Raw genomic sequence first — 24,302 nt, 5'->3', positions numbered from 1 at the left:
ATAATTTTAAGAGCTGAACATCTTCCTTGTATACCAGGAAGTCAGTCCACTAACATAAAAGTGACTTAATATGGTCTCATATATATCACATTAATTTTCTATTGAAAGATAAGTATCCTCAAGATTTTAAACTAATTGTTAAACAATTTTTCTAGATCAGCCTAACCAAAACATGTAAATATCACATACAGTAGGGTCCCGAATTACACGTGTTCTAATTACGCGATTCCTCAATTACGCGATCGATAGTTTTTAAAAATTAATTATCCTGTATCTGCGAGGAGCATTCTAAATCCGCGAGTCAAGCACCGCGAAGCATAGGAAATCTATTGTTTTCTTAATTGTATTGGGGGGGGGGGGGTTGATGGTTCCCCGATGTCTGAGAAAGGGTGGGGAGGGGGAGAATGTGAGAGAAAGATTTCTGTTCAAACATTTTAAGACTAGTTTTGGATGAAAAATGTTAAGGTTTGCCCATCTGTTGTGTGAACTTGTCGCTAGGCCTAGCCTAACTGTCCAACACCTATATGTATAATATTCCATATTTGTACTAATTAATTTTTATACTTACGTTGTGATTATGGTGTAAAATCCTTATTCATTAAACTTTAAATTAAAAACCATCAAAATAAAGACTATTTTATATCATGCTACTGCCAAGCATGTCACCACAACCAAACCCATTACTTTGTTTAGTACGTTCCATCGCCGATCATAACGAACTCGCTAACCAATTTTAACATCTGTCTATAGGTTAACTTTTGCGGCAAAAGATATCTTACCAGGTACTATGTAATAATAATGTTATTATTAATGTTGTTTTATTTATCCTTAGAAAATCAAAATATATGAAATATGAGCAATTTTGTTTCGTGTTGTTTTTTTTTTCCTAAAAAAAAACGCCTTCTTAAAAGGAAAACGTTTTTTTTTACGTTTCATCGTCGATCATAAACGCATTTACTCCTGAAAGTGATATTGAAGAGCTTTTACTAAAGATGTTATTATAAATAAAGATTATAAATAGGTGGTAAAATATCTATAATTAAAGTGTAGCAGCATCAAGAAATGTTGGGGTTCGCCCTTTACATAAGAATGTACTGTACATTGGATTAGACAGAACGTAGAAAAAATCAATTAGGGAAAAATCGGTATTCGATATCCTCTTCATCAGCATCGTCAATCGGGCTTTTTATTTTTTTTATTCTCAGTCGCTAACTAGTTATCGCACTGCCAAGATCTGCACACATTCCGATAATTCACATTTGAAGGTTTTCTGGGAGAGGATGGATAGAGAAAATACCGAACTATATAAAATGTTTTTTAACATGTTAAGCGTCACCCACGTGATAAACCGTTCACCACGATCTACTCGGTACCGCCTTCAACTGTATATTCCGTTCATGACTTTAATTGCCTTTTACAAGCCGTCAGTCTCGTGATGTTACTTTACTCGTATAGGATCACCACTTGGCAACACTCAGCATATGGGGACTATGAATAGAAACTTATATGATGTCTGGCAACTATTTTTCTGAAGGTAGCTTGATGTTACAAAACTGTGGTTTCCTATCAGTGCGCTCGGGCGTTCATGCATAAGTGGTTATTTCTTGTTCCTTTTGTAATGAAAGGTCTAAAGAGGAAGGTTATTTCTTTAGATGAAATAAATGATATTCTTGTTGTGGAATTTGATAATGATAACCTGTTTGATAATGAGAGCACTAGTTCTGAATCCTCCAGTGATGAGTATATTGAAGAAACAAAGTTTTCTTTCGATGCCGAAAGCGAAAATGACTTCTCATTACCGAATGACTGGACAACGAAATTTCACAAAACTATAAAGGGTAAGGAAACGCCGAGAGAGAGAGAGAGAGAGAGAGAGAGAGAGAGAGAGAGAGAGAGAGAGAGAGAGAGAGAGAGAGAGAATAAAGTGGATAAATAATGTACAAATGTATGACGAACATATTTGAAAACTACAGGAAACGATATGAAGAGAGAGAGAGAGAGAGAGAGAGAGAGAGAGAGAGAGAGAGAGAGAGAGAGAGAGAGAGAGAGAGAGAGAGAGAGAGAGAGAGAGAGAGAGAGAGAGAGGAGAGACCTATCCCTTTCCTTTTGTTGCTTATCCAGGCGTAAGATTTATGATTGAAGATAAAAAGAACCCATTAGAATATTCAGTATTATGTAGCCATTTGAAATTAAATAATAGTAGTATTAATTGATTTTTTAACTCAACCATTTAATTAATATCCCTACTTTTAACTATAATTACGAATTATAAGCATAAAGAAATTATATTAACTTTGAAAAATTATCATTAGTGAAATGACCGCTCAGGGCAAAAAAAGCGTGATTATCGTACAGCAGCCTAGTGCACACTTGCGCCTACTGGCCGTGTTTACGTGTGGGAGTGTCATCATGGATATACAGTACTATACTGTAATTTTTAACTATTGCTAGATACGTACAGTATCAAACCTTGAAAACCCTTTTTTGTTTTTTGTATCTATAGGAAATAATTCTACATCATTCGGAAAATACTGAAAACAGTAAGCTATGCATAGTACAGTAGTAAATACTACAGTCATAGAAAATTATCAAAACTTTAACAACTTTTTATTGTTTTATTTATCCATAAAAGAAATTTTGTACAGTATTTTATAAAAAAAAATCTATAAGAAGGATTTCTTACAGTATTGTTAAGATAAAACCTACAGTATATATATATATATATATATATATATATATATATATATATATATATATATATATATATATATATATATATATATATATATATATAATATACATACATACATACACACATACATACACACACAGTGTATATACAGTATATATATAGCTAGAAAGCTAGAAATGGAGTGAAAAAAAATTGACGGGTAGGTTGCTGTTTGCTGCCATGATGTGTTTCGAAATATACGAATTTCCAATTACACGAGGCCTTTCATCGACCAAATTCTCGCATAATTCGGGACCCTACTGTACTTAATTTCTATGGTCCGAGAATTGACAATATCAGAAACTAATGTATACAATTAATTGAAAAACACTACAAAATACATAAAAAACATTGATCTCCTCCATATCCACACTAATAGCTCCATGAGGTATGTAAATATGGTCAAAGTATAGATAGGGGTTAGTAACCAATCAATGTTAAGTGTTAAAAACTTTTACTTTAGAGTGGCATGTTAATAATGGAAAACGGCACAAACAAAGCCAAAATAATATCGTACACTGAAACTAATCTATTTGCTACAATTGACATCATTGGGCTCCCATTGGTTATGAGTATGAAGACCCTAAAAAAAAAATCTCAAAACAAGGGACTTATTTCAAATAAAATTCTACTCTTATAAGTTGGATTTTTTGATATCCAAAACATTAGAATGTTATGACACCACAAGTCATATTCTATTTTTGATATCCAAAACATTAGAATGTTATGACACCACAATTCATAATCTATTTCAAAGTCCTTTATATAAAAGTTCCTAAAACAGTGACATCACAGAAAGAAAGAGGAATAGCAAACAGGAAGATTTAAAAATGCAGAATTTCTGTAACCACTACTAAAGCTTTTGACACTACTGTACATAATATAAGAATGTGAAAACTAGTCCTTACATCCTCAGCGAGAGTTAGACAACAAAAAATTCATACTTAAAAATTGCCCACATACCTGAAGTGCTAAAACCTGATCCTGCATTAGGGATATTAATGGAGAAACCACAACTGCCACACTCTTAGAGTATACTGCAGGAAACTGGTAACATAAACTTTTTCCATAACCAGTAGCCATAACGACGCAGTTATCACGCCCCTGTAAATAAAAACATATGCAGTGTATATACTGTATACAAGGAGACTGTATGTGTAACTAATGGCTTTTTGAAAGACTGCTCTCAGTACCTATAACAAAACACTACCAACTGATAAAAAAGAATTTAGAGATAATCATTAAAGTATTACTCTACATATCATTAAACATTACAAGACTAATCTATGTATCATATTTAGCATAATACCTGCAAAACAGCATGGATGATTTTCCATTGCATAGGACGGAAGGATGAATGCCCAAAAGAATCGTGTAGGACTCTCAAGTGACTCTGAGAGGGACATTCAATGTCCGCTGGAATTTCATCTTCATCTTGCACGGTAGTCCTATCCTGAAATAAAATTATTCTTCAAATGGCATGTAACAAACATTACAAAGTTCTTAATCAATTTGTATTTTTCCTAGCTATGCAAATCTGAGACCTTTGATAAGAGCATAACTTCAACAAAGCTAGCAACGGCCATTAAGCTTTTAACAAGGTAGACACAGCTTGGTGGCAGGGAAGCCATGCCCACCCACCAAGTTGCATAACCTTCACTTTGATCTTAACCTAGGACTTGCAGAGTGGTTGAGGCAGGAAGTGTTTGATCTTGACATAGGACTTGCAGAGTGGTTGAGGCACAAAGTGTAGCTTAGAAGTTTGTACAGTTAGGAAAAATAAAAAGTGATTAAAAAAATCATGTTTTTCCTACACATAGTAAAAACCTTCGACCTTTTATATGAGACTTATCCTAGGAAAGGGAAGAAGTCCATACAACCAATCTGGCTGGTTTACTGACAAAGGAAATGTCAATGCACTTTGGTCTGTGGAGGAGCAAAAGTAATGACTCCTGTCAATCTCCTAACTACCTAAAGATGGAGATGTTGAAAGTGTTTAGGTTAGGTCCCTACCAGGAGACTGGTAAGCAGTCATGGAGGAACCTATATCCATAAGGATATTGTCTGAATGTATGGCCATATGAAGAATGGGAGCATATACAGTATTCCATCCACCCTCCACCTTGTCTGGGAGGACGAGGGAGAATCTTCATAACAGGACTTGTTTATTAAGAAAAGTTCCTCATTCATGAGGTTCACCTGCATCAAGTTTCCGATCCAGCACATAACGGACTACCTGCTTCCACCCAATGGGGAAGAAGCAGGGAAGAGAATTCCAGACATGCTATCACTCCTTTTAGATTTATGCCGCATTTGTTATCGTGGACGAGATGCTACTTGCCCCCTGAGGGAGCTGGGTTCACAAAATGGCTTGCTGAGTAACTACCACATGACCATGAATAAGGTTATCCAGGGACTTATAATTAGACTCCCTTGGGTAGGCCAGTGAACAGCGGGGGTTGTCTATTGTGCCAGACTCCTAACTTCACAACTAGTGCTACTGAAGTTCTTCCTGAAGGTTAGGGAGGATATGATATCCCTGACTTCATGTGCTTGAAAAGTGATGCTACTTCTGGAATCTCATGGTATCAGCATAGCTGAAAGTGTACAAGTTATGGGAAACAAAGTTCTTAGATGTCAATCCACCCTTTCAGATACAGAGTCCCTGTGCTTAAGGATGGTGTTCGCCCACAAGTTCACCACTTTGTGGGCCAGGAACTCGATGGTACGGGTACCCGAGAGAAGGAAGGTTTCCATCGCCTTCCTGGTACTTTCTATGGAAAAAGCCACTGTCCGTACCAGGATCCCTACGGATCCCAACCACAGATCTAGCCACGAAGTCGCCTGCATGGCGTACTTCACAACTGTGGTCCTTTGCCGTAAGTCTGAGAAAACTGAAGACTCCTGGGAGCCTCTGAAGGGCGCGATGAAAGAACATACCCGAATGCCTGCACTACTGCCATGACAATGGCTCCAAACCACGGTTGCTTGCTGACATTGACACTGTCAGACAGATCTCCTGAAGAGATTGAAGCTGAAGTGTCCCTCTAAAGAGTCTCGAGGTCTATGACAGAGGTCTTAGGATGCATTGAATCCCTCCTAGGGGCAGGCAACTTTGGAATTCCTCCAGCTTGCCCCTGTCCTCCTTCCCTGGCGGTCGTGCTGATATGTGTTTGCGGGGAGAGGAATGGGAAGACAATGACCTGTGGAGAGGAAGCCTACTTTTCCTCGGAGAGAGGATAGAAGCTATTGGAGAAGATGGCCTACCTTTATGCTCCTGCTCAGACTCCTTGTGCACACCTACCTGTGGCCGGGAGGCCTGCTGTCCATTCTCCTTTGATGTTCTAGCGTTGTTGAAGCATTGGCAATTGATGTTGCATTGGTGAACGTTGACGCGTTGGTACGTTGCTGAGCGTTTAAGTGGTAACAAACGTTGACGCAATGGAGAATCCTCTCGTTTAGGCGATCGTTGGCAAGTCAGCGAACGTTGGGGAGCTGGTAAGGGCTGACGCGTAGGCGAACACTGATGTGAGGGTGAAGACTACTGGAGCGTTGACAGGCACTGGAGCGTGGGCGAGCATTGACACGCTGGCGAGTGTTGACGCTTGGATGAGAACTGACGAGTTGGTGCTAGAGCTGTAGACGCCCTACAAGAGGGGTGTCGTGTCGCTAAAACACGGGCGGGAGAAAAACATTCCAACGCAATGCCTTGCTTCGGTGAAAGGCAAGAACAATGTGTAGGTGAACGACATGTTGGTGAACAGTGATCGGAGGGAGAACGGTGAACAGGAAAAGCATGTGAAATCCGATCAAAGGATCGGTGTGTCGGCGACAATCAGCGACCAGGTGATTGGCGAGCAGCAGGTCAGGAACCAGGAGACTGATGAGCAGGAGAGCATTGGTTAGTAGGTCGGCAAGTCAGCATGTTGGTAGTTGGCGAGCTGCCAAACGATGGTCAGAAGACAGGATGTGCCCTTTGGAAGGATGAGCATCCTCAGAAGAGGATCGCGAACGATCCTTCATCGGGAGTCACAAACAGGGATTCGGTGACTAGCAGCAGAGTCCAAGGAGGCGGATGAAGTTCAGGAAGCAGGCAAAGGTCGGGAACCAGGCGAGGCAGAACGAGAAGGCTCTTCCTCCGAGGAGGGCTGGATTGACGAAGCTGCTGTACCAAAGAGGCGTCTCTTCGAATCACCTCTAATGCGATGCAGCAGACGAGTTCCGCGAGGTCTACGACCACGGTGATGCCCCACAGGGGCCGGAGGATCAGCAGCAGGAGCAGTCTACGACAGCGGCAAAAGAAGCAGACGAAGCAGGAGAGTCAGCTGGTAGGGCAGCAGACAAGGCCTCGGATCCACCTCCGATGCTGACAAACGCTGCAAACCAGCACTCCGATGCAGCAGCTGAAGCAGAGCTTCCTTGGAAAGAGGGCCGGGCAACCCCAAAGATGGCCAAACCTGTAACAAAGGAGACAAGGACAAGGACCACCGGGGGAGATGCGGGGCCGCTTCGCTAGGGGAAGCAACACCGTCTCTCGAGGATCGAGGTTGTCCAGGAGTTAAATGGTCTACGCTACTGTTCGATGATCCCCCGGAGGAAACTGTTCGATGGTCCCCCGGAGGAAACGGAAGAAGACCTTGGTTTCTTCTGCTTCGAAGTAACCATCGAAGGAGAAGAATCGCGCTTGGCCTTCTTCTTACCTCGGCACCCAAACCTCTCCCATTGGGAGGCAGACCATTCCTGACATTCATTACACTTATTATTTTCATGACATCATTGACCCTGCAGGCCGGGCCAAGGCAATGAGGACCCGTGCCCTCCAGGAACATGAAGGTACAGCAGGTGCGGCCCTTGGGACCCGGGCATGTACGCATGGCCAGCAGAAAGGCGCAGACACAGACACATACTGAAAAAAAAGACAAAAAGATGAAATGGCAGTCCAAAAAATGCGAGGAGGAAGAGCAGTAACAACCGTTCTCCATCCAAGCAAAAAGCAAAGTGAATCATAGTCACAGGTGTGTGAGAGGGGAAGCTAACTAACCACTAACTAGCAGAATGGGTAGTTAACCCTCACTAAAATTTAATGGCTTGTCCTTTCAGCTTCACCGAAAGTAATACCCCTATAAATAGCGTAGGTTTGTATTCCAGTTACGGAACAAATCAAGGTTATGTGACCTGGTGGCTGCCAGCTGCGTTTACCTAGTTAAAAGCTTAACAGGCATTTCAAGCCTGTTAAAGTTTGGAGGTTTGCATTATGTGCAGAAACAAATAATGTATAAAGGGATCTCAAAGGTTTTGTCGTGAAGATACAAACAATTTGTTATCATTGGGGATCATTCACCCAGGTTATATCAATACCAGTGGCTATAGGGTACAGTATTCATAATGTGCACTAATATTCAACATAATAGGAATGTTACTCTACATAATTAGGTACACAAATACCAAAACAAAGAAAAATCTAGTCACCTTAATGTACACAAAATTAACTACTGTACTTGAATAAACGAACAAAAACAAAATTTCATACCAATATTGACAGGGTTGATGTAGAGGGTATCAAATCAGGATCAAATTCAGCATCAATATTTCCAAAGATTTCTTCCAATTCACTTTCAGGTATAGCTTCAGAACCTTGAGATTTTCTAACATTCTTCTTTTCGTCCTTTCCTTCAATATAAGCACTTGCCATTTCCTCAAAATATTCATCTTCCATAAATGCTCCAATGGCACCATTGATTTCATCATGTTCATGAGCAGAAGACATCCTGTCAAGGAAAACATCACAGTTATATACAAATCAACAAACCATAACTCAAATAGTTTCCTTATATATTCGATGCTAGTAAAGTCTTGATGGCATTTCCCTTTTTTCTTACATACATACATATACCAAGGCCCTTCCCCCAATTTTGGGGGGTAGCCGACATCAACAAAGAAACAAAAACAAAAAGGGGACCTCTACTCTCTACGTTCCTCCCAGCCTAACAAGGGACTCAACCGAGTTCTTACATGCTTTAACAATATAAGTATTATTTGATACAGCTTTTCAAATGTATAAATGTGAATACAGTACAATATATCAGTACAGTATATAAAATCACAAATTTTAAAAGTAATTTGTATTTTCGTAACTATACAAATCTGAGTCCTTCAACATGAGAATTTACTCAAGAGCAGCTGGAACTTGGCAGTTAAAAACTTATGAGGTCTCACCTATAGCCAGTAGTTAGCAGTCGGTGGTGAGGAAGCCCAGCGCCTTCTTCCGATACACAGAACAATCACTTTCATTCAGTCTGGGACTTTAAGGAGGGCATGAAGTTAAGTTAAAGGACCCAGGTTTGTATATTTATGAAAAATGATATTTTAATTATAAAATAAATTTTTGAATATACTTACCCGGTGAATATATAGCTGCAACTCTGTTGCTCGACAGACAAAAACTGTACAAAAAAAACTCGCCAGCGATCGCTATACAGGTTGCGGGTGTGCCCATCAGCGCCATCTGTCGGCCAGGTACCAAGCTCTATGTAAACAAAGACTCAATTTTCTCCTCGTCCCACTGCGTCTCTATTGGGGAGGAAGGGAGGGTCATTTAATTTATATATTCACCGGGTAAGTATATTCAAAAATTTATTTTATAATTAAAATATCATTTTTAAATATTTAACTTAGCCGGTGAATATATAGCTGATTCACACCCAGGATGGTGGGTAGACCAGTAAAATATGTTTACATTTTATGAGCTAAGAGTTTTTATTTCATTTTAGAAGTTATCAAAATAACAAAAACAAAATAAATAGGTACCTGGTAAGGAAGTCGACTTGAACGATTACTCTGCCTTATAAGTACGTCTTCCTTACGGAGCCTCGCGATCCTCTTAGGATGCTGATAGACCCCTAGGAGCTGAAGTATCAAGGGCTGCAACCCATACAACAGGACCTCATCAAACCCCTAATCTGGGCGCTCTCAAGAAATGACTTTGACCACCCGCCAAATCAACCAGGATGCGAAAGGCTTCTTAGCCTTCCGGACAACCCATAAAAACAACATTAAAAACATTTCAAGAGAAAGATTAAAAGGATATGGAATTAGGGAATTGTAGTGGTTGAGCCCTCACCCATTACTGCACTCGCTGCTACGAATGGTCCCAGTGTGTAGCAGTTCTCGTAAAGAGACTGGACATCCTTTAGATAAAAAGACGCGAACACTGACTTGCTTCTCCAATAGCTTGCGTCCATTATACTTCGCAGAGATCTATTTTGCTTAAAGGCCACGGAAGTTGCAACAGCTCTAACTTCGTGCGTCTTCACCTTAAGCAAAGCTCTTGAACGGTGGGAATGCGTAGAGATCCAGATGTGACCAATCTAGGAGGAAGGCATCTATATGTATTGCTGCTGGGTCCGAGACTGGGGAGCAATAGATTGGAAGCCTCTTGGTCAGCGAGGTTGCAAAGAGATCTATGGTTGGTTGGCCCCAAGTGGCCCAAAGTCTCTTGCACACATCCTTGTGGAGGGTCCATTCTGTTGGAATTACTTGCCCTTTCCGACTGAGACAATCTGCTATGACATTCAAGTTGCCTTGGATGAACCTCGTTACTAGGGAGATGTCTTGACCTTTTGACCAGATGAGCAGGTCCCTTGCGATCTCGTACAACGTCAGTGAGTGGGTACCTCCTTGTTTGGAGATGTACGCCAAGGCCGTGGTGTTGTCTGAGTTTACTTCCACCACTTTGCCTCGAAGGAGAGACTTGAAGCTTTTCAAGGCCAGATGAACTGCCAACAGCTCCTTGCAGTTGATATGCATGCTCCTCTGACTCGAGTTCCACAGTCCTGAGCAATCCCGACCGTCTAGTGTCGCGCCCCAGCCCACGTCCGATGCGTCCGAGAAGAGAACGTGGTTGGGAGTCTGAACAGCCAGGGGAAGACCCTCTCTTAGGTTGATATTGTCCTTCCACCAAGTCAGACAAGACTTCATCTTTTCGGAAATCGGGATCGAGACCGCTTCTAGCGTCTTGTCCTTTTTCTAATGAAAAGCTAGATGGTATTGAAGCGGACGGAGGTGTAGTCTTCCTAGTGACACAAATTGTTCCAGGGATGACAGCGTCCCTACCAGACTCATCCACAGCCTGACTGAGCAGCGTTCCTTCTTCAGCATGTTCTGGATGAATAACAGGGCTTGACTTATTCTGGGGGCCGACGGAAAAGCCCGAAAAGCTAGACTGTGAATCTCCATCCCTAAATACACAATAGTTTGGGATGGGACCAGTTGCGACTTTTCCAAATTGACTAGGAGTCCCAATTCCTTGGTCAGATCTAGAGTCCACTTGAGATCCTTCAGACAGCGACGACTGGAAGAGGCTCTGAGAAGCCAGTCGTCCAAATAAAGGGAGGCTCGGATGTCCGATAAGTGGAGGAATTTGGCCACATTCCTCATCAGCCTCGTAAACACGAGAGGAGCTGTGCTTAGGCCAAAGCACAGGGCCCGAAACTGGTAGACCACATTTTCGAAAACGAATCTCAGAAAAGGTTGGGAGTCTGAGTGAATGGGGACGTGGAAGTAGGCGTCCCTTAGGTCTAGGGAGACCATCCAGTCTTCCCTTCTGACCGCTGCTAAGACTGACTTTGTGGTCTCCATGGAGAACTTCGTCTTTGTGACAAAGACATTCAGAGCACTGACGTCTAGCACCGGTCTCCACCCTCCTGTCTTCTTTGAAACTAGGAAGAGGCGGTTGTAGAATCCCGGTGATTGAAGGTCCGAGACTTTGACCACCGCTCCCTTCTCTAGCAAAAGAGACAATTCCAGTTTCAGGGCTTGTCTCTTTTCTTCCTCTCTGTACCTGGGAGAGAGATCGATGGGAGACGTTGCTAGAGGGGGTTTGCGTACAAAAGGGATTTTGTACCCCTCTCTGAGCAACTTCACAGATTGTGAATCTGCGCCTCTCCTCTCCCAGGCTTGCCAGAAGTTCTTGAGTCTGGCTCCCACTGCTGTCTGAAGTTGCGGGCAGTCAGACTCTGCCCTTAGAGGACTTGGATCCTTTCCTCTTCCCTCGCTTCCCTTCGGCACGAGCACCTCCTCTGCTGGAGGCTCTGCCACGAAAGGGCGGAATAAATCTGGACGCTGGAGTGTCTATCCTCGGTCTAGCGGAAGATGAAGGCAAAGGGGGAGCTTTGCGAGCTGAGGATGCAACTAGATCGTGAGTGTCCTTCTGCACTAACGAAGCAGCAATTTCCTTTATCAAGACTTCTGGAAACAGGCACTTGGAAAGGGGAGCAAAGAGAAGCTCAGATCTCTGGCATGGTGTAACTCCAGCAGACAGGAACGAGCAGAGAGACTCTCGCTTTTTCAGGACTCCGGACGTGAATGAGGCAGCTAGCTCATTGGACCCATCACGGACGGCCTTGTCCATGCAGGACATAATGAGCAAAGAAATATCTTTATCTGTCGAAGAGATTTTCCTGCTCAGGGCTCCTAAGCACCAGTCTAAAAAGTTAAAGACTTCAAAAGCCCTAAAGATCCCTTTCATAAGGTGGTCCAGGTCCGATGATGACCAACAAATCTTCGAGCGTCTCATGGCAAGGCGGCGGGGAGAGTCTACAAGACTTGAGAAGTCGCCCTGGGCAGAGGCAGGAACTCCCAAGCCGAGAACTTCTCCCGTGGCATACCAGACGCTCGATCTAGAAGAGAGTTTAGTTGGGGGAAAGGCAAATGCTGTCTTCCCTAAACTCTTCTTGGACTCTAACCAGTCTCCTATCAGCCGCAAAGCTCTCTTAGACGAGCGTGCGAGGACGAGTCTAGTAAAGGCAGGTGCGGCAAAAGGCATGCCTAATACAAACTCTGACGGCGGAGAACGAGGAGCCACAGAAACAAACTGGTCAGGAAACAACTCTTTGAAAATAGCCAAGACATTTCTAAAGTCCAAAGATGGTTGAGTTGACTTAGGCTCGTCCAGTTCTGATTGTTGATCGTCTTGTTGTTCAGCAACATCATCATCAGAAAGTTCCTCATCCGAAAACTGATGAGGAAACGGCAACGGAGCGGGCAACGTCTGGTTCGCTGAGTCCGGTCGCACTGGTGCATGCGTGACGGAGCCGGACGCAACGTCATGGAACTGCTGCACAGTCTGTGAACTGTCAACAACCATGGGAGCGCGAGGACGCACAGCGTCTACCCGAGACTGTCTAGACCGACTGGGTTGAGCAGTGGAAACCACACCGGGTTGCGGAGGTTGACGCACCGCGTCAAAACAAGTCACCTCTGATGGTTGTTGAACGTCCTGAACGTCAACAACCACCTCCGTGCGTCGCTTAACGTCAACGTGCGGCTGGCAACCCACACTGGATCGCATCGGTGGAGGAACCACCTCAACTGGTAGACGCGAGAAGGTTACCTCAGCGTCAACAGGACGCACAACCGATCGCTTGGAAGGTTGTTGGCTAGAAGGTACGGCAGCAACCTTCTCCGCATGAAAGTCCTGCATCAAAGACGTAAGCTTGGACTGCATGTCTTGCAGCAAAGCCCATTTAGGGTCTACGGGAGCAGGTGCGGCGACAGACGGTGTTAGTGACTGAAGCGGTACCGCTTTGCCTCTCTTAGGCGGTGAGCAGTCATCAGATGACGGCAACGAGTCCGAACTGACCCAGTGGCTACAACCGGGACGTTGGACTTGTCCTGAAGGGACCGATTTACGTTTTAAAGGTCGTGAGACCTTGGTCCAAAGTTTCTTACGAGAAACGCCTTCAGACGACGAGGTATAAATGGGCTCTCTCGTCTTACGTAGGTAGGGGCGATCTTGGGGAGATACGCCTGATACCATGGAGGGAACGTCTGTTCGTTGATTAAAGCCTCTCGAACCCATGCGTCGTGCGACATTGCTTCTCCCCTGGACTTGGGAGCTTGCAAGAGGTCCCGGACTAGGAGGACGACAGGCACGAACAGACGAACCCTCAAGCGCAACACTTTTCACAACACTTTCACTTGGCACGTTATCACTTCCCACTGCACTTTGGCACTTAAGCTCCTTAACATCCGCCATGAGTTGATTGCGGTCACTTGCAAGGGACTCAACTCTCTCCCCCAGGGCATGGATGGCACGCATCATGTCAGCCATCGATGGTTCCTGAGTGCTAGGAGGGGGGTTAGGAACAACCACTACAGGGGAAGGAATAGGTTGTGGGGCATGAGGAGAGGAAACATCAATAGACCTAGAAGAACTTCTCCTAATTCTATCTCTCTCTAGCCTGCGTGTGTACTTTTCAAATTCGATAAAATCGAATTCCGAAAGGCCCACGCACTCCTCACACCGATCTTCCAATTGACAGGTTTTACCCCGACAATTGGAACAAACAGTGTGAGGGTCGATAGAAGCCTTCGGAAGACGCCTAGAACAGTCCCTAGCATTGCATTTTCTAAATTTGGGAACTTGTGAAGGGTCAGCCATTTTGAATTGGTCAAGGGAAAATTCCAAAAAACGATCTAAGTCATCAACAATGAATCCGATACAAAAAAGAGTTCAAGGATTTATTTGAAGAAAAACCCTGCACAGCGAAAGCTCAAAACCAGAATATAGTACTTCACCAAAGATGATGTGAAAAACTCCAGTTAGCAACAGCGAGTAAAGTACGTCCTATCGACACGTCGACAGAGAGAAAATTGAGTCTTTGTTTACATAGAGCTTGGTATCTGGCCGACAGATGGCGCGTATGGGCACACCCGCAACCTGTATAGCGATCGCTGGCGAGTTTTTTTTGTACAGTTTTTGTCTGTCGAGCAACAGAGTTGCAGCTATATATTCACCGGCTAAGTTAAATATTTAAAAATGCAAATTACTGTATCTTGCTTTTAAAATTTGTGAATTGTCCCTACACAAATACACACCTCTGTCTTTTAATATTCCTCATTCTTAGGTGAGAGAAAGTCCCTATTACCAAACTAGCAGGCTAAAAACCCAGGATACCTATGCTCAGACCTGGTAAGGTGTAGTGCGTAACATCTTAGACAACTTGTGAAAGTAATGTACCGTCAGGTTCATGGCCAAGGCTGTTGCACAAGAAAATCTATCTCTCTTACAACAAGTGAGTCTATTAAGTAAGGATATCCAAATCGGTGGGATTACCTGTACATACCCATTATCCCCCCTCCTAAGAAGGATGGTGGAATAAATACCCATACTGTAGTTCTATTTTAATAGTAATAAAAACCTGCTACCTATAAGTGGTGTTTAGATGTATCGTCAATCCAGCTCCATGGAATCCTAACAGCTATTTCCCAAGGAAAGGGAATAAGAGAAGAAAAAATGCCAGACACTATCACTCTCATCCTGGACTTACATAATAATCATCACCTTTGATGTGATATTTTTGGACCTGTAAACCTAGGATCATGTAGTCACAGGTTCTAGTGGAAATGTATTCCAACCTGTGAGTCCATTCAATTGTCTGAAACTTGAAGTATCCGAAAGATTTTGCTTGTAGGCTAGAATAGCACCAACTCCTCTGATCTCATAGGAACACCTTAACTTGGTCTGATGTGCTGGAGATCTAAGGAGAAATTATCTATTGATAGTATCCTGAGGCCAAATGGAGATTGATATTTTTAGTGCCTCTCTCTTTTCACTGTACCAGTGCTAGTAAATAGATTCTGTAACCTAAGTCTGGCAGTCTAGGTTCTTACAAGGTTGCAGCTTAGTGCCCTTACAGGACACTAGAGTAATTGCTCCAGATCCTCAGTTACTTCCCTAAGCGAAGAAAATGTAAATGATGAAAACCTGTAGTCAATAATTGACTAATTTTGAGTTTTAATACAAAGTCAAGATCAAAATATAGAGAGACCTGTCTCCAGTGATCATAATGAAAGAGCAAATGGGAAAGTTTGTGTAACTCACTTATGCGCTAGTCAAAGCTAAAGCAAGGAGAAAAATGACAAATTCGGAGATAATTAGTATTTTTCCTAACGATATAAACCTTTAGCTATTTATTAGGGGTTATTACTTTTAACAAAGCTGAAATGACGAGCCACTAAATTTTAGCGAGGGTTAACTACCCATTTCGCTAGTTAGCGGGGGTAGGGGGGGTAGCTTGCTACCGCTCACGCTCACACACCAGTGATTTAGCTCACTTTGCTTGGAGGTAGGAATTCAAGGGGGATAGGGTTGGCGGGTAAGTTTGTATAAATAGCTAAAGGTTTGTATCGTTAGAAAAAAAAAAGAATTATCTCCAAATTTATCATTTGTTCCGTAACTGTAATACAAACCTACGCTATTTATTAGGGGTGACTCACCCATTAGGAGGGTGGACGTCCCTGCCAAACTGGCTTTTGGCTTTACCTGGGGGCTCCTTATTTTGAATAGGTTTGTACCAAAAATAAGGAGTCCAAAAACCTCACTAAACCTTGTTACGCAAGGTCCACGGCCTAAGCAAGCTGTGTGTTGAGATGTTTAGAAATGTGACTGTCCAGGTAAAAGTTATTCTGAGTCTTTGTAAGAAAACTGTTGTAACCAGGACTTTCCCAATACCACCTCGTCAGGGTATGGGGGCGCAACAGTACAGTATTAGATTAATGCTAGGAACACAAGGAGGCATGGTTTACCTGCAGTGGTTTGAGGTCAGCTTATGCAGAGAACCCAGGATGCTGCTTTCTCCAAGAGAGGGGGAGGATGAAGAAAAGAATAGGAACCAGTCAAACCTTTTCATTCTCGCAGACTAAAACTGGGTAACAGTGCCCTTAACCTTCTGCTACTTGTCCAATAAGGAGCTTGAGTATTATACCAGCTGTTGTGCAGCAACCACAGGGCAGATAGAGAATGTATCGAGCCTCCTGTGGGTCACGTCTTGCATGTAGTGGGGTGTGAACATATTTTGACAATTCCACAACCTAGCCTGTAGAACCTGCGTCACAGAGAAGTTTCTTTTGAAAGCCTGAGACGTAGCTATGACGCTGAAATCGTGGGTTCTGGAGCGATGTGAGGGAAGAGGGTCTGGATTCAGGGCATGGTCTATGACCTTGCAAATCCAGGCAGAGATGGTGTTCTTAGTGACCCTCCTCTTGTACCTCCCTGAGCTGACGATAAGTGCAGACACACGGGGACGGGCTGCGGCTGTTCTCTTGAGGTACAGCCTCAAACTCCTCACTGGGCAGAATAAGAGATGATCAGGGTCATCAGTTACAGAGCGGAAACTGGAAATCCGGTAGGAGTCGTATCGGGGATCCGCTACTCCCGGATTCTGAGTCTTGGCTACAAACTCAGGGACGAAGCCGAACGTTACCTCTTCCCATTCCCTTGAATGGGAAATGTCGTATGAGAGACCATGAAGTTCACTAACTCGCTTGGCCGGAGTCAAAGCTAGTAGGAACACCATCTTCCAAGTGAGTTGGCGATCTGTTGCCTGGCGTAATGGTTCACAGGGAGGTCTCTTTAGAGACCTGAGAACTTGAACCACGTTCCATGGGAGAGGTCTCACTTCATACTGAGGACAGGTAAATTCGTAACTTCGTATGAGTAAGGAAAGTTCTAGCGATGTGGAAATATCCATTCCATTGAGTTTAAGAGCTAGGTTTAAGGCTGAGCAATACCCTTGAACTGCCGAGACTGAAAGGCATATTGATTTCCTCATGCAAATTTACGAAGAACTCCGCTATTAGGCCTACTGGAATAGTGGCATTGAGAGGAGAGATGAGATACCCCTTAAAATACACCAACCACAGAAGACCTTCCACTTTGCCTGGTAGACTGCTGCTGATGATTTCCAAAGGTATCCACACATCCTGCTCACAACTTATTGCAAAAATCCTTTCTAAGTGAGGAGGTGCTGGATAGTCTTCAGGCATGAAGTCTTAGCAAAACTACGGCTTTGTGGAAGATGTTGGCATGTGGTTGCTTGAGTAGATCGTGTTGTGGAGGGAGTTCTCTTGGAAACTCCGTCAGGAGTTGCAGAAAGTCCGGAACCATTCCGCATAATGCCACAGCGGAGCTATGAGAGTCACTGAGAGGTTGACCAATGTTCTGGCCTTGAGTACCCTCCTCATCAGACAAAACGGAGGAAAGGCGTAAACATCAATGTTGTCCCACCGCTGTTGGAATTCATCTTGCCAGAGAACCTTGGGGTCTGAGACTAGGGAGCAGTACAATGGGAGCCTGAAGTTCAGGGCCGTTACGAAGAGATCCACAGTCAAAGAACCCCACCAAGTCAGGATTTTGTTGGCTACTAGATGATAAGACCACTTGGTATTCACTACCTGAGATGCTCTGCTCAGGTTGTCGGCGAGCACATTCCTCTTGCTCGGAGTGAAGCATGCCGATAGTGGTATCGAGTGAATCTTGGCCCATCTCGGTATCTCTAATGCTAGATGGGATAGGGGCTGTGAAAAGGTAACTCCTTGTTTGTTGATGTAAACCACTACTGTGGTGTTGTCGCTCATCATCACCACTGAGTGGCCCATCAGGAACTAGTGGAAGTGTTGAAGGGCCAGAAAGACGGCATTCATCTCCAAGAGATATATGTGGAGGTACTCTTCTGACTTTGACCAAAAGCTTGAGGTCGTGTGGTGTAGCACATGGGCCCCCCCCCCCACCCTTTTTTTGAAGCGTCTGAGAACACCATTAAATCTGGGGGGAGAACGAGAGGATCCACTCCCTGTCGTAGGTTATCGTCTGACACCCACCATTCGAGGTCCATCTGTTCTGCTGATCCCATGGGATCAAGATGTCCGGGGAGTCGAAGGCCTGATTCCACCGGGACTTAAGTCGTCATTGGAGAGATCGAATCCTGAGGCGATCGTTGGGAACTAGACCGGCCAGAGACGAAAGGTGTCTGAGAAGACGTAACCACCTCGGGGCTGGAAGCTCTTCCTGTCTGAGAAAGGGTCTTGTGACCTTTCTCAGCCTCATTATCCTGTCGTCTGATAGGAAGGCTTTGTGGAGATTGGTGTCTACTATCATGCCTAGGTATACCAGTCTCTGCGTAGGAAGCAGGGCGGACTTCTCAAGGTCTACCGTGATCCCCAGATCTTGGCAAAGCCTCATTAGTTCGTCTCGGTGTTGAAGAAGGGTTGCCAACGAGTCCGCTAGGATTAGCCAGTCGTCCAGATAACGGAAGAGACGGATGCCAATCCTGTGTGCCCCAGATGATACTAGGGTGAACACTGTTGAAGACTTGAGGTGCTGTGGAAAGACCGAAGCACAGCACCTTGAACTGGTATTTCCTGTTGTCTAGGCTGAATCTTAAGTACTTCCTTGAAGACAGATGGACTGGGATCTGGAAGTACACGTCCTTTAGGTCCAGTGTGCACATGAAGACCCGTTGTCTTACCGCTTGTCTGACTGTGCCGTCTTCATGCTGAACGGACTTTGCTTGACAAAATTGTTCAGAGCTGAGAGGTTAATGACAGGTCTCCAGCCTCCAGAAGCCTTTTTCACAAGAAAGAGTTGACTGAAGAAGCCTGTGGACTCATCGACGACCTCTTGGAGAGCGCCCCTTCTTCAACAGGGTCTGGACTTCTGTCCGGAAGGCTAACCCCTTAACTAATACAATAGCAAAGGAGTATATTGACACTGGATTCCTGATCAGGGGAGGAAGAGATGTTGTGAACGGGACGCGATACCCTAAGCGAATCACGGAGATTGTCCATGGCTCGGCCCCGAGTTGGTTTCACCTGTCCCAGCAACTTTGTAGGCATCCCCTCACTGGTGGACAAGTGGGAGGAATGCCTTTCCTAGCGTTTGCGGCCTCAGCCGCTCCCTCTAGGAAATCTTCCTCCCCTGGAGGACTTATTGCCTTTCCTGATTTTGGTCGGAAAGGGCTTTTTAGACACCATTGTCTTTGCTATGCTCTTGTTCATCATGATCTTTGTTGGAGGGGACTGCTGAGGAACTGGTGGTTTATTGGGCTTGGATGTCAAAGCCCTATGGAGGAGGGAGTCCTGGTGGGACTTCCTCCATCTCTCAGCAGCATGTTCCATGTCCTTTTGCTCAAACAGAGAGGATCCCTCCAAAGAGGAGTTCCTGAGCCTAGCGATCTCGGCATTTGGGACCTGCTGATGGAACCTCTCAGACACCGCATCTCGACGTTTCAGAATGGTATTTGCCCATAAGTTTGAAACTTGATGGGCGAGAAACTTGATGGTGCGTGTGCCTGACAGAAGGAAAGTTTCCATCTTCCCTGGTGTGTTCCTTGGAGAAGTTCTCGGTTCGAACCAGGATTCCCAGGGTCCCCAACCACAGATCAAGCCATGAAGTAGCATGCATGGCATACTTCGCGACCTTCTCCTGGCTGAGGATCTCTGATGCTGAGAACGAGACCTGACGGCTGGAGAGCCTCTCTAGAGAGACTCCCTTGGGGAGCAATCACTCCTACATACAAGAGAAAGGGAATGCGTTCAATTTTAAGCCCAGTTGGCTTTCATGGGTTTTTTAAAAGAGTCAAGCAGTGGAGAAAGATGTCTATTCTCTTTGGGGCCGAAATAAAAAGTGGCTTGTTTTGGCTACTGCATGTGTGAATGGGGTGGTTAGTTTTAGCAACACCCCCCCCCCAACAACTAGTGGTGGGTAGTTACACCTTGCTAAAAGTTTTACGGCTAGTTTCAGCTGTTGCCAAAATCTATCACCATAGTAAAGAGCTGAAAGGTTTGTATTTGGTGCGAGAACAAAACCTGTTCTAATTTTGTACATCACCGCAATGAATGTTTATTATTATTATTATTAAACATATATATATATATATATATATATATAATTTATATATATATATATATATATATATATATATATATATATATATATATATATATATATACATAAACCATAATACAGTTCAGATACGACTATGTATATACGTACTGTATTCTAATTGACGATGCTGTTCACGCTAAAAGACTTCCCTCTGTGCAACTTTCCCTGTAAACAAATGGTTTTCTATAAAAATAAGTTTATTTAATATACTCTTAGTTTAATCTTATTCCATGCATCATTCAGAAATACTGTAGCATGATGTGTGATTAGTAATAACATAACACCCTAGGTCAGGTAATTGGGGCTTTACAAAAACTACAGTCAAAAGAATTCTAGGTTGGGTTAGGAGAGAACTTGAGGTTTCATAATTAGTTATGCCATTAGTTATGTCCGGAGATGAATAGAACATAAGTAATCGATTTTTGTTACGTTTACAAAAAATGAAGACTGTTTTTTACTAAGGCGAGTGGCTATTAAAGAGAGATGTTCACCCTTTGACTCCCGCCAAAAAATGACTTCATAGCTCCGCCCCCTCATTTTTTTCCACCTATACACTTCGTTTGATTGCCCCACGTGACTTATTCACGCACCACGTGACTTGATACTTTGAAATAATTGGCTCACTTTAAACAAACAAAAGCCAATTATATTTAAATATTCCTACCACTTTCTTTTAATTCTTCTAATGTTACTAATAATAGAATGCAACGACTGAAGCCATTGTCTGGCCCTCCCAGGATATTTCTTTTAATTCTTCTAATGTTACTAATCACTGTGGCCTTTAGGGGCTCCGCCCCCTGCTAGGCCTAGGTAGGGGTACAGGGCCTTAGGTTAGGTTGGGTGGTTGTATTAGGTTAGGTTAGGTTATGTTTGTTATAGAGTAAAGTCTAAAACCGTACATTTCCGAGGAAAATGAAGGTGATATTCGCTCAAAACACATCAAAATCACCTAGAAAAACATATGTCATTTTGGGCTGGTTCCTCTTTCTAAAATTTTACCCACGTATGTATAATGACAGCTGACTAAGAATACAACAGTGTAAGGGGGGTTGCAGGGGGGTGTTAGCCTCCCGCCCCTGTTAGGTAAGTAGGACACGACTTGTATGTTAGGTTAGGGAGGAAAGTTTAGTTTAGTTTAGTTGGTGTCAATAATTAATGCTCGCTGGAGGAACTGGCCGCTGATATACAAAGGGTCCAGGAGAAGATTTGGGGTGTATGTATAATAGCAGCCACCTGTATGGTTGATTACGGCTAACTTAGAATACTGTATAGCAGTGTAAGGGGGGGTCACAGGGGGGCGTTAGCTTGCCCCCTTATGTAAGTAGGTAAGGACACAGCTTTTAAGTTAGGTTAGGGGGGGAAGTTCAGGTTAGTTGATGATCATTTCTTATCCACACTGGAGGAACTGGCCGCTGATGTATATACAAAGGGTCCGAAGATTGGTCAAGTAATAATTAAGTTTACACCTGTCCTAATCAACTACACACAAGTAAAATACCACTAGCCTAAGATACTGGTTCCTGTCCCCGGTTCAAGAAATCATCAGGGTTAAAGGTTAGAGGTGCCTGGTTTCAGTTGCAGTTCCATCAGAATAGACGCTCACCAGAACGACAGCCGGGCAAGCCCAACCCCCGTGTGGTGCCCAACACCCCAGTGTGGTGCCCAACCACAGCAGTGGCCTCCCAAGTAAACAGCTTAAACTCACGGTCCCAGACGAGGATCGATCTGCTGCCATGCGAATACTAGACAAACACGTTACCACTGTACAAGCCAAGATAGTGCCTAGGGAAGTTATATCAGACCAACATAATTGACATAATAACAAACACAATCATAAACATGGCCAACAACATTGAAGGCCTGAAATAAGTTCAGCAAAGTTAACTCATAGATATAAAACATGCGGCAACAAGCATTGTCCGCCTACCAGGGTACCTCTGTTATGGCAATGATGTAATTAGCCAGTGATTTTGAACTAACTATACAACAAAATGTCCACCACGATTTTATACATAGTATTTATTTAAATCATACTACTTACCTTCTTATGACATCAGCGATTAAGTAATGTACACGGAATAACAATCAAATCGTCAAAAGTTTCACTACATATAAACAAGTGCCATTGTGTGGTGATACTGTTCTCTTCAGATTGCCCGCGTAATGACAAGCATGTTTCATAAACAATGCCTCTAAGAATACGATTAACAAATAACTAAAACCAATTGAACATTTTTATATATTCCCAGAGCTGATACTACAAATACTAATTAATTGTTTGTTACTAAGTCAACATTTCTGCTACAGAAAATTATTGCACTGAACGCTGCTTCACTTCTGTATTTTTCACTTATAAGACAAATATAAAATTCATAAAGCAAAATAGTGAAAAATGGAAAGAAAAATTAGAAATTGAAGTGAACTTAGAAATATACAGCAAGTGAAAGACGTGAATTAAAGAAAAATAAATATACAACAATGCATTTGTATGTGTTATACTTTAGAACAAGAACAAATAAGTTATAACTAAACTATAAATAGACACAAAGGGGGAATTTTAAGTGTATTTTTTCAAACATGGAGGAAGATTTAATCCATTTGCCAGAAATATAGAAAAGAAAGAAATTAAATAATAAAGCTACAACACCCTTACGAAGACTTGCCAAAATAATGAGATAATTTTACTTGGTGAAATAAAGATAATAAGGAAAGAAATTTTTATTCGAGATGTGGAGAAAACAAGTAAAATAACATAAAAGAGAAAACCTTAAATTCTACAATAGATCGCAAATTACTAGAAGCGCCGTTACATAGGCTATGCCTTGGCCTGCAAGTCTATCAGAAAAAAAAAACAGATAATAGACATTTATTCTCCTGCCAAAATTGAGTTGTTAAGAAATCAATTTATATTTCCGGTAAACCTATTGAACAATAACAGAATTGTGGAATTTTTATGCCACATGGATTTTGCGCAAAATCAGTTTCGTGGAGAGAGCACCGAGGAACCTGGAACATGGAGATTTGTTAATCATATCACATTTCAATAGTAGGCTACAAGTAATATCAAACAAAAGTCGTAGCACACTTCAATAGAAGGCTACAAGCGATATCAAACAAAAGTCGTAGCACACTTCAATAGAAGGCTACAAGCGATATCAAACAAAAGTCGTAGCACACTTCAATAGAAGGCTACAAGCGATATCAAACAAAAGTCGTAGCACACTTCAATAGAAGGCTACAAGCGATATCAAACAAAAGTCGTAGCACACTTCAATAGAAGGCTACAAGCGATATCAAACAAAAGTCGTAGCACACTTCAATAGAAGGCTACAAGCGATATCAAACAAAAGTCGTAGCACACTTCAATAGAAGGCTACAAGCGATATCAAACAAAAGTCGTAGCACACTTCAATAGAAGGCTACAAGCGATATCAAACAAAAGTCGTAGCACACTTCAATAGAAGGCTACAAGCGATATCAAACAAAAGTCGTAGCACACTTCAATAGAAGGCTACAAGCGATATCAAACAAAAGTCGTAGCAACCAAATTACACTGCAAGCCCAATTAGATTTCCACTCTCAATATATAAGAGTTTTGCTCTAGATACTTAAAAGAACAAAGGGTAATCGATAAAACAGCTGTATCAGAGTTTTCTAAGAAGTGATCTTCTTACTCGAAATTTTTTATCGTCACTTTACAAGTGTTCCAACACATGCTTTAATCTTATAAAAAGTAATGTCAAAATAAATTCAGAAAAAAAAATATTAAAAAACTGTTTGCACTCAAACAGATCTTGATTAAACATAAAACCAGAATGATATTTACAATTGACGTCGATACAGTAT

The 24,302-nt window shown here is 42.8% G+C and overlaps 1 protein-coding gene across 1 annotated transcript in view; it reads right to left on the bottom strand.

Moving 5' to 3' along the window:
- LOC137623447 (ATP-dependent DNA helicase RecQ-like) overlaps nt 1-22,599 on the bottom strand; it is a 128,783-nt gene extending 106,184 nt beyond the window's left edge. Inside the window, exons 1-4 of the mRNA XM_068354285.1 lie at nt 22,498-22,599; nt 8,262-8,499; nt 4,041-4,184; nt 3,695-3,835 (exon numbers count right to left, since the gene is read on the bottom strand). Of these exons, the coding sequence (XP_068210386.1) occupies nt 3,695-3,835; nt 4,041-4,184; nt 8,262-8,498 (522 nt within the window). The 5' untranslated portion in view covers nt 8,499; nt 22,498-22,599. The remainder of the gene's footprint in view (nt 1-3,694; nt 3,836-4,040; nt 4,185-8,261; nt 8,500-22,497) is intronic.
- Between the last annotated feature and the right edge of the window lie 1,703 nt (nt 22,600-24,302).

The sequence above is a fragment of the Palaemon carinicauda genome, chromosome 2, assembly GCF_036898095.1.
Source record: "Palaemon carinicauda isolate YSFRI2023 chromosome 2, ASM3689809v2, whole genome shotgun sequence".
NCBI classification, from domain to species: Eukaryota; Metazoa; Arthropoda; class Malacostraca; order Decapoda; family Palaemonidae; genus Palaemon; species Palaemon carinicauda.
The sequence above is the reverse complement of the archived record's forward strand: the minus strand, read 5'-3'. Positions and strand labels throughout refer to the sequence as shown.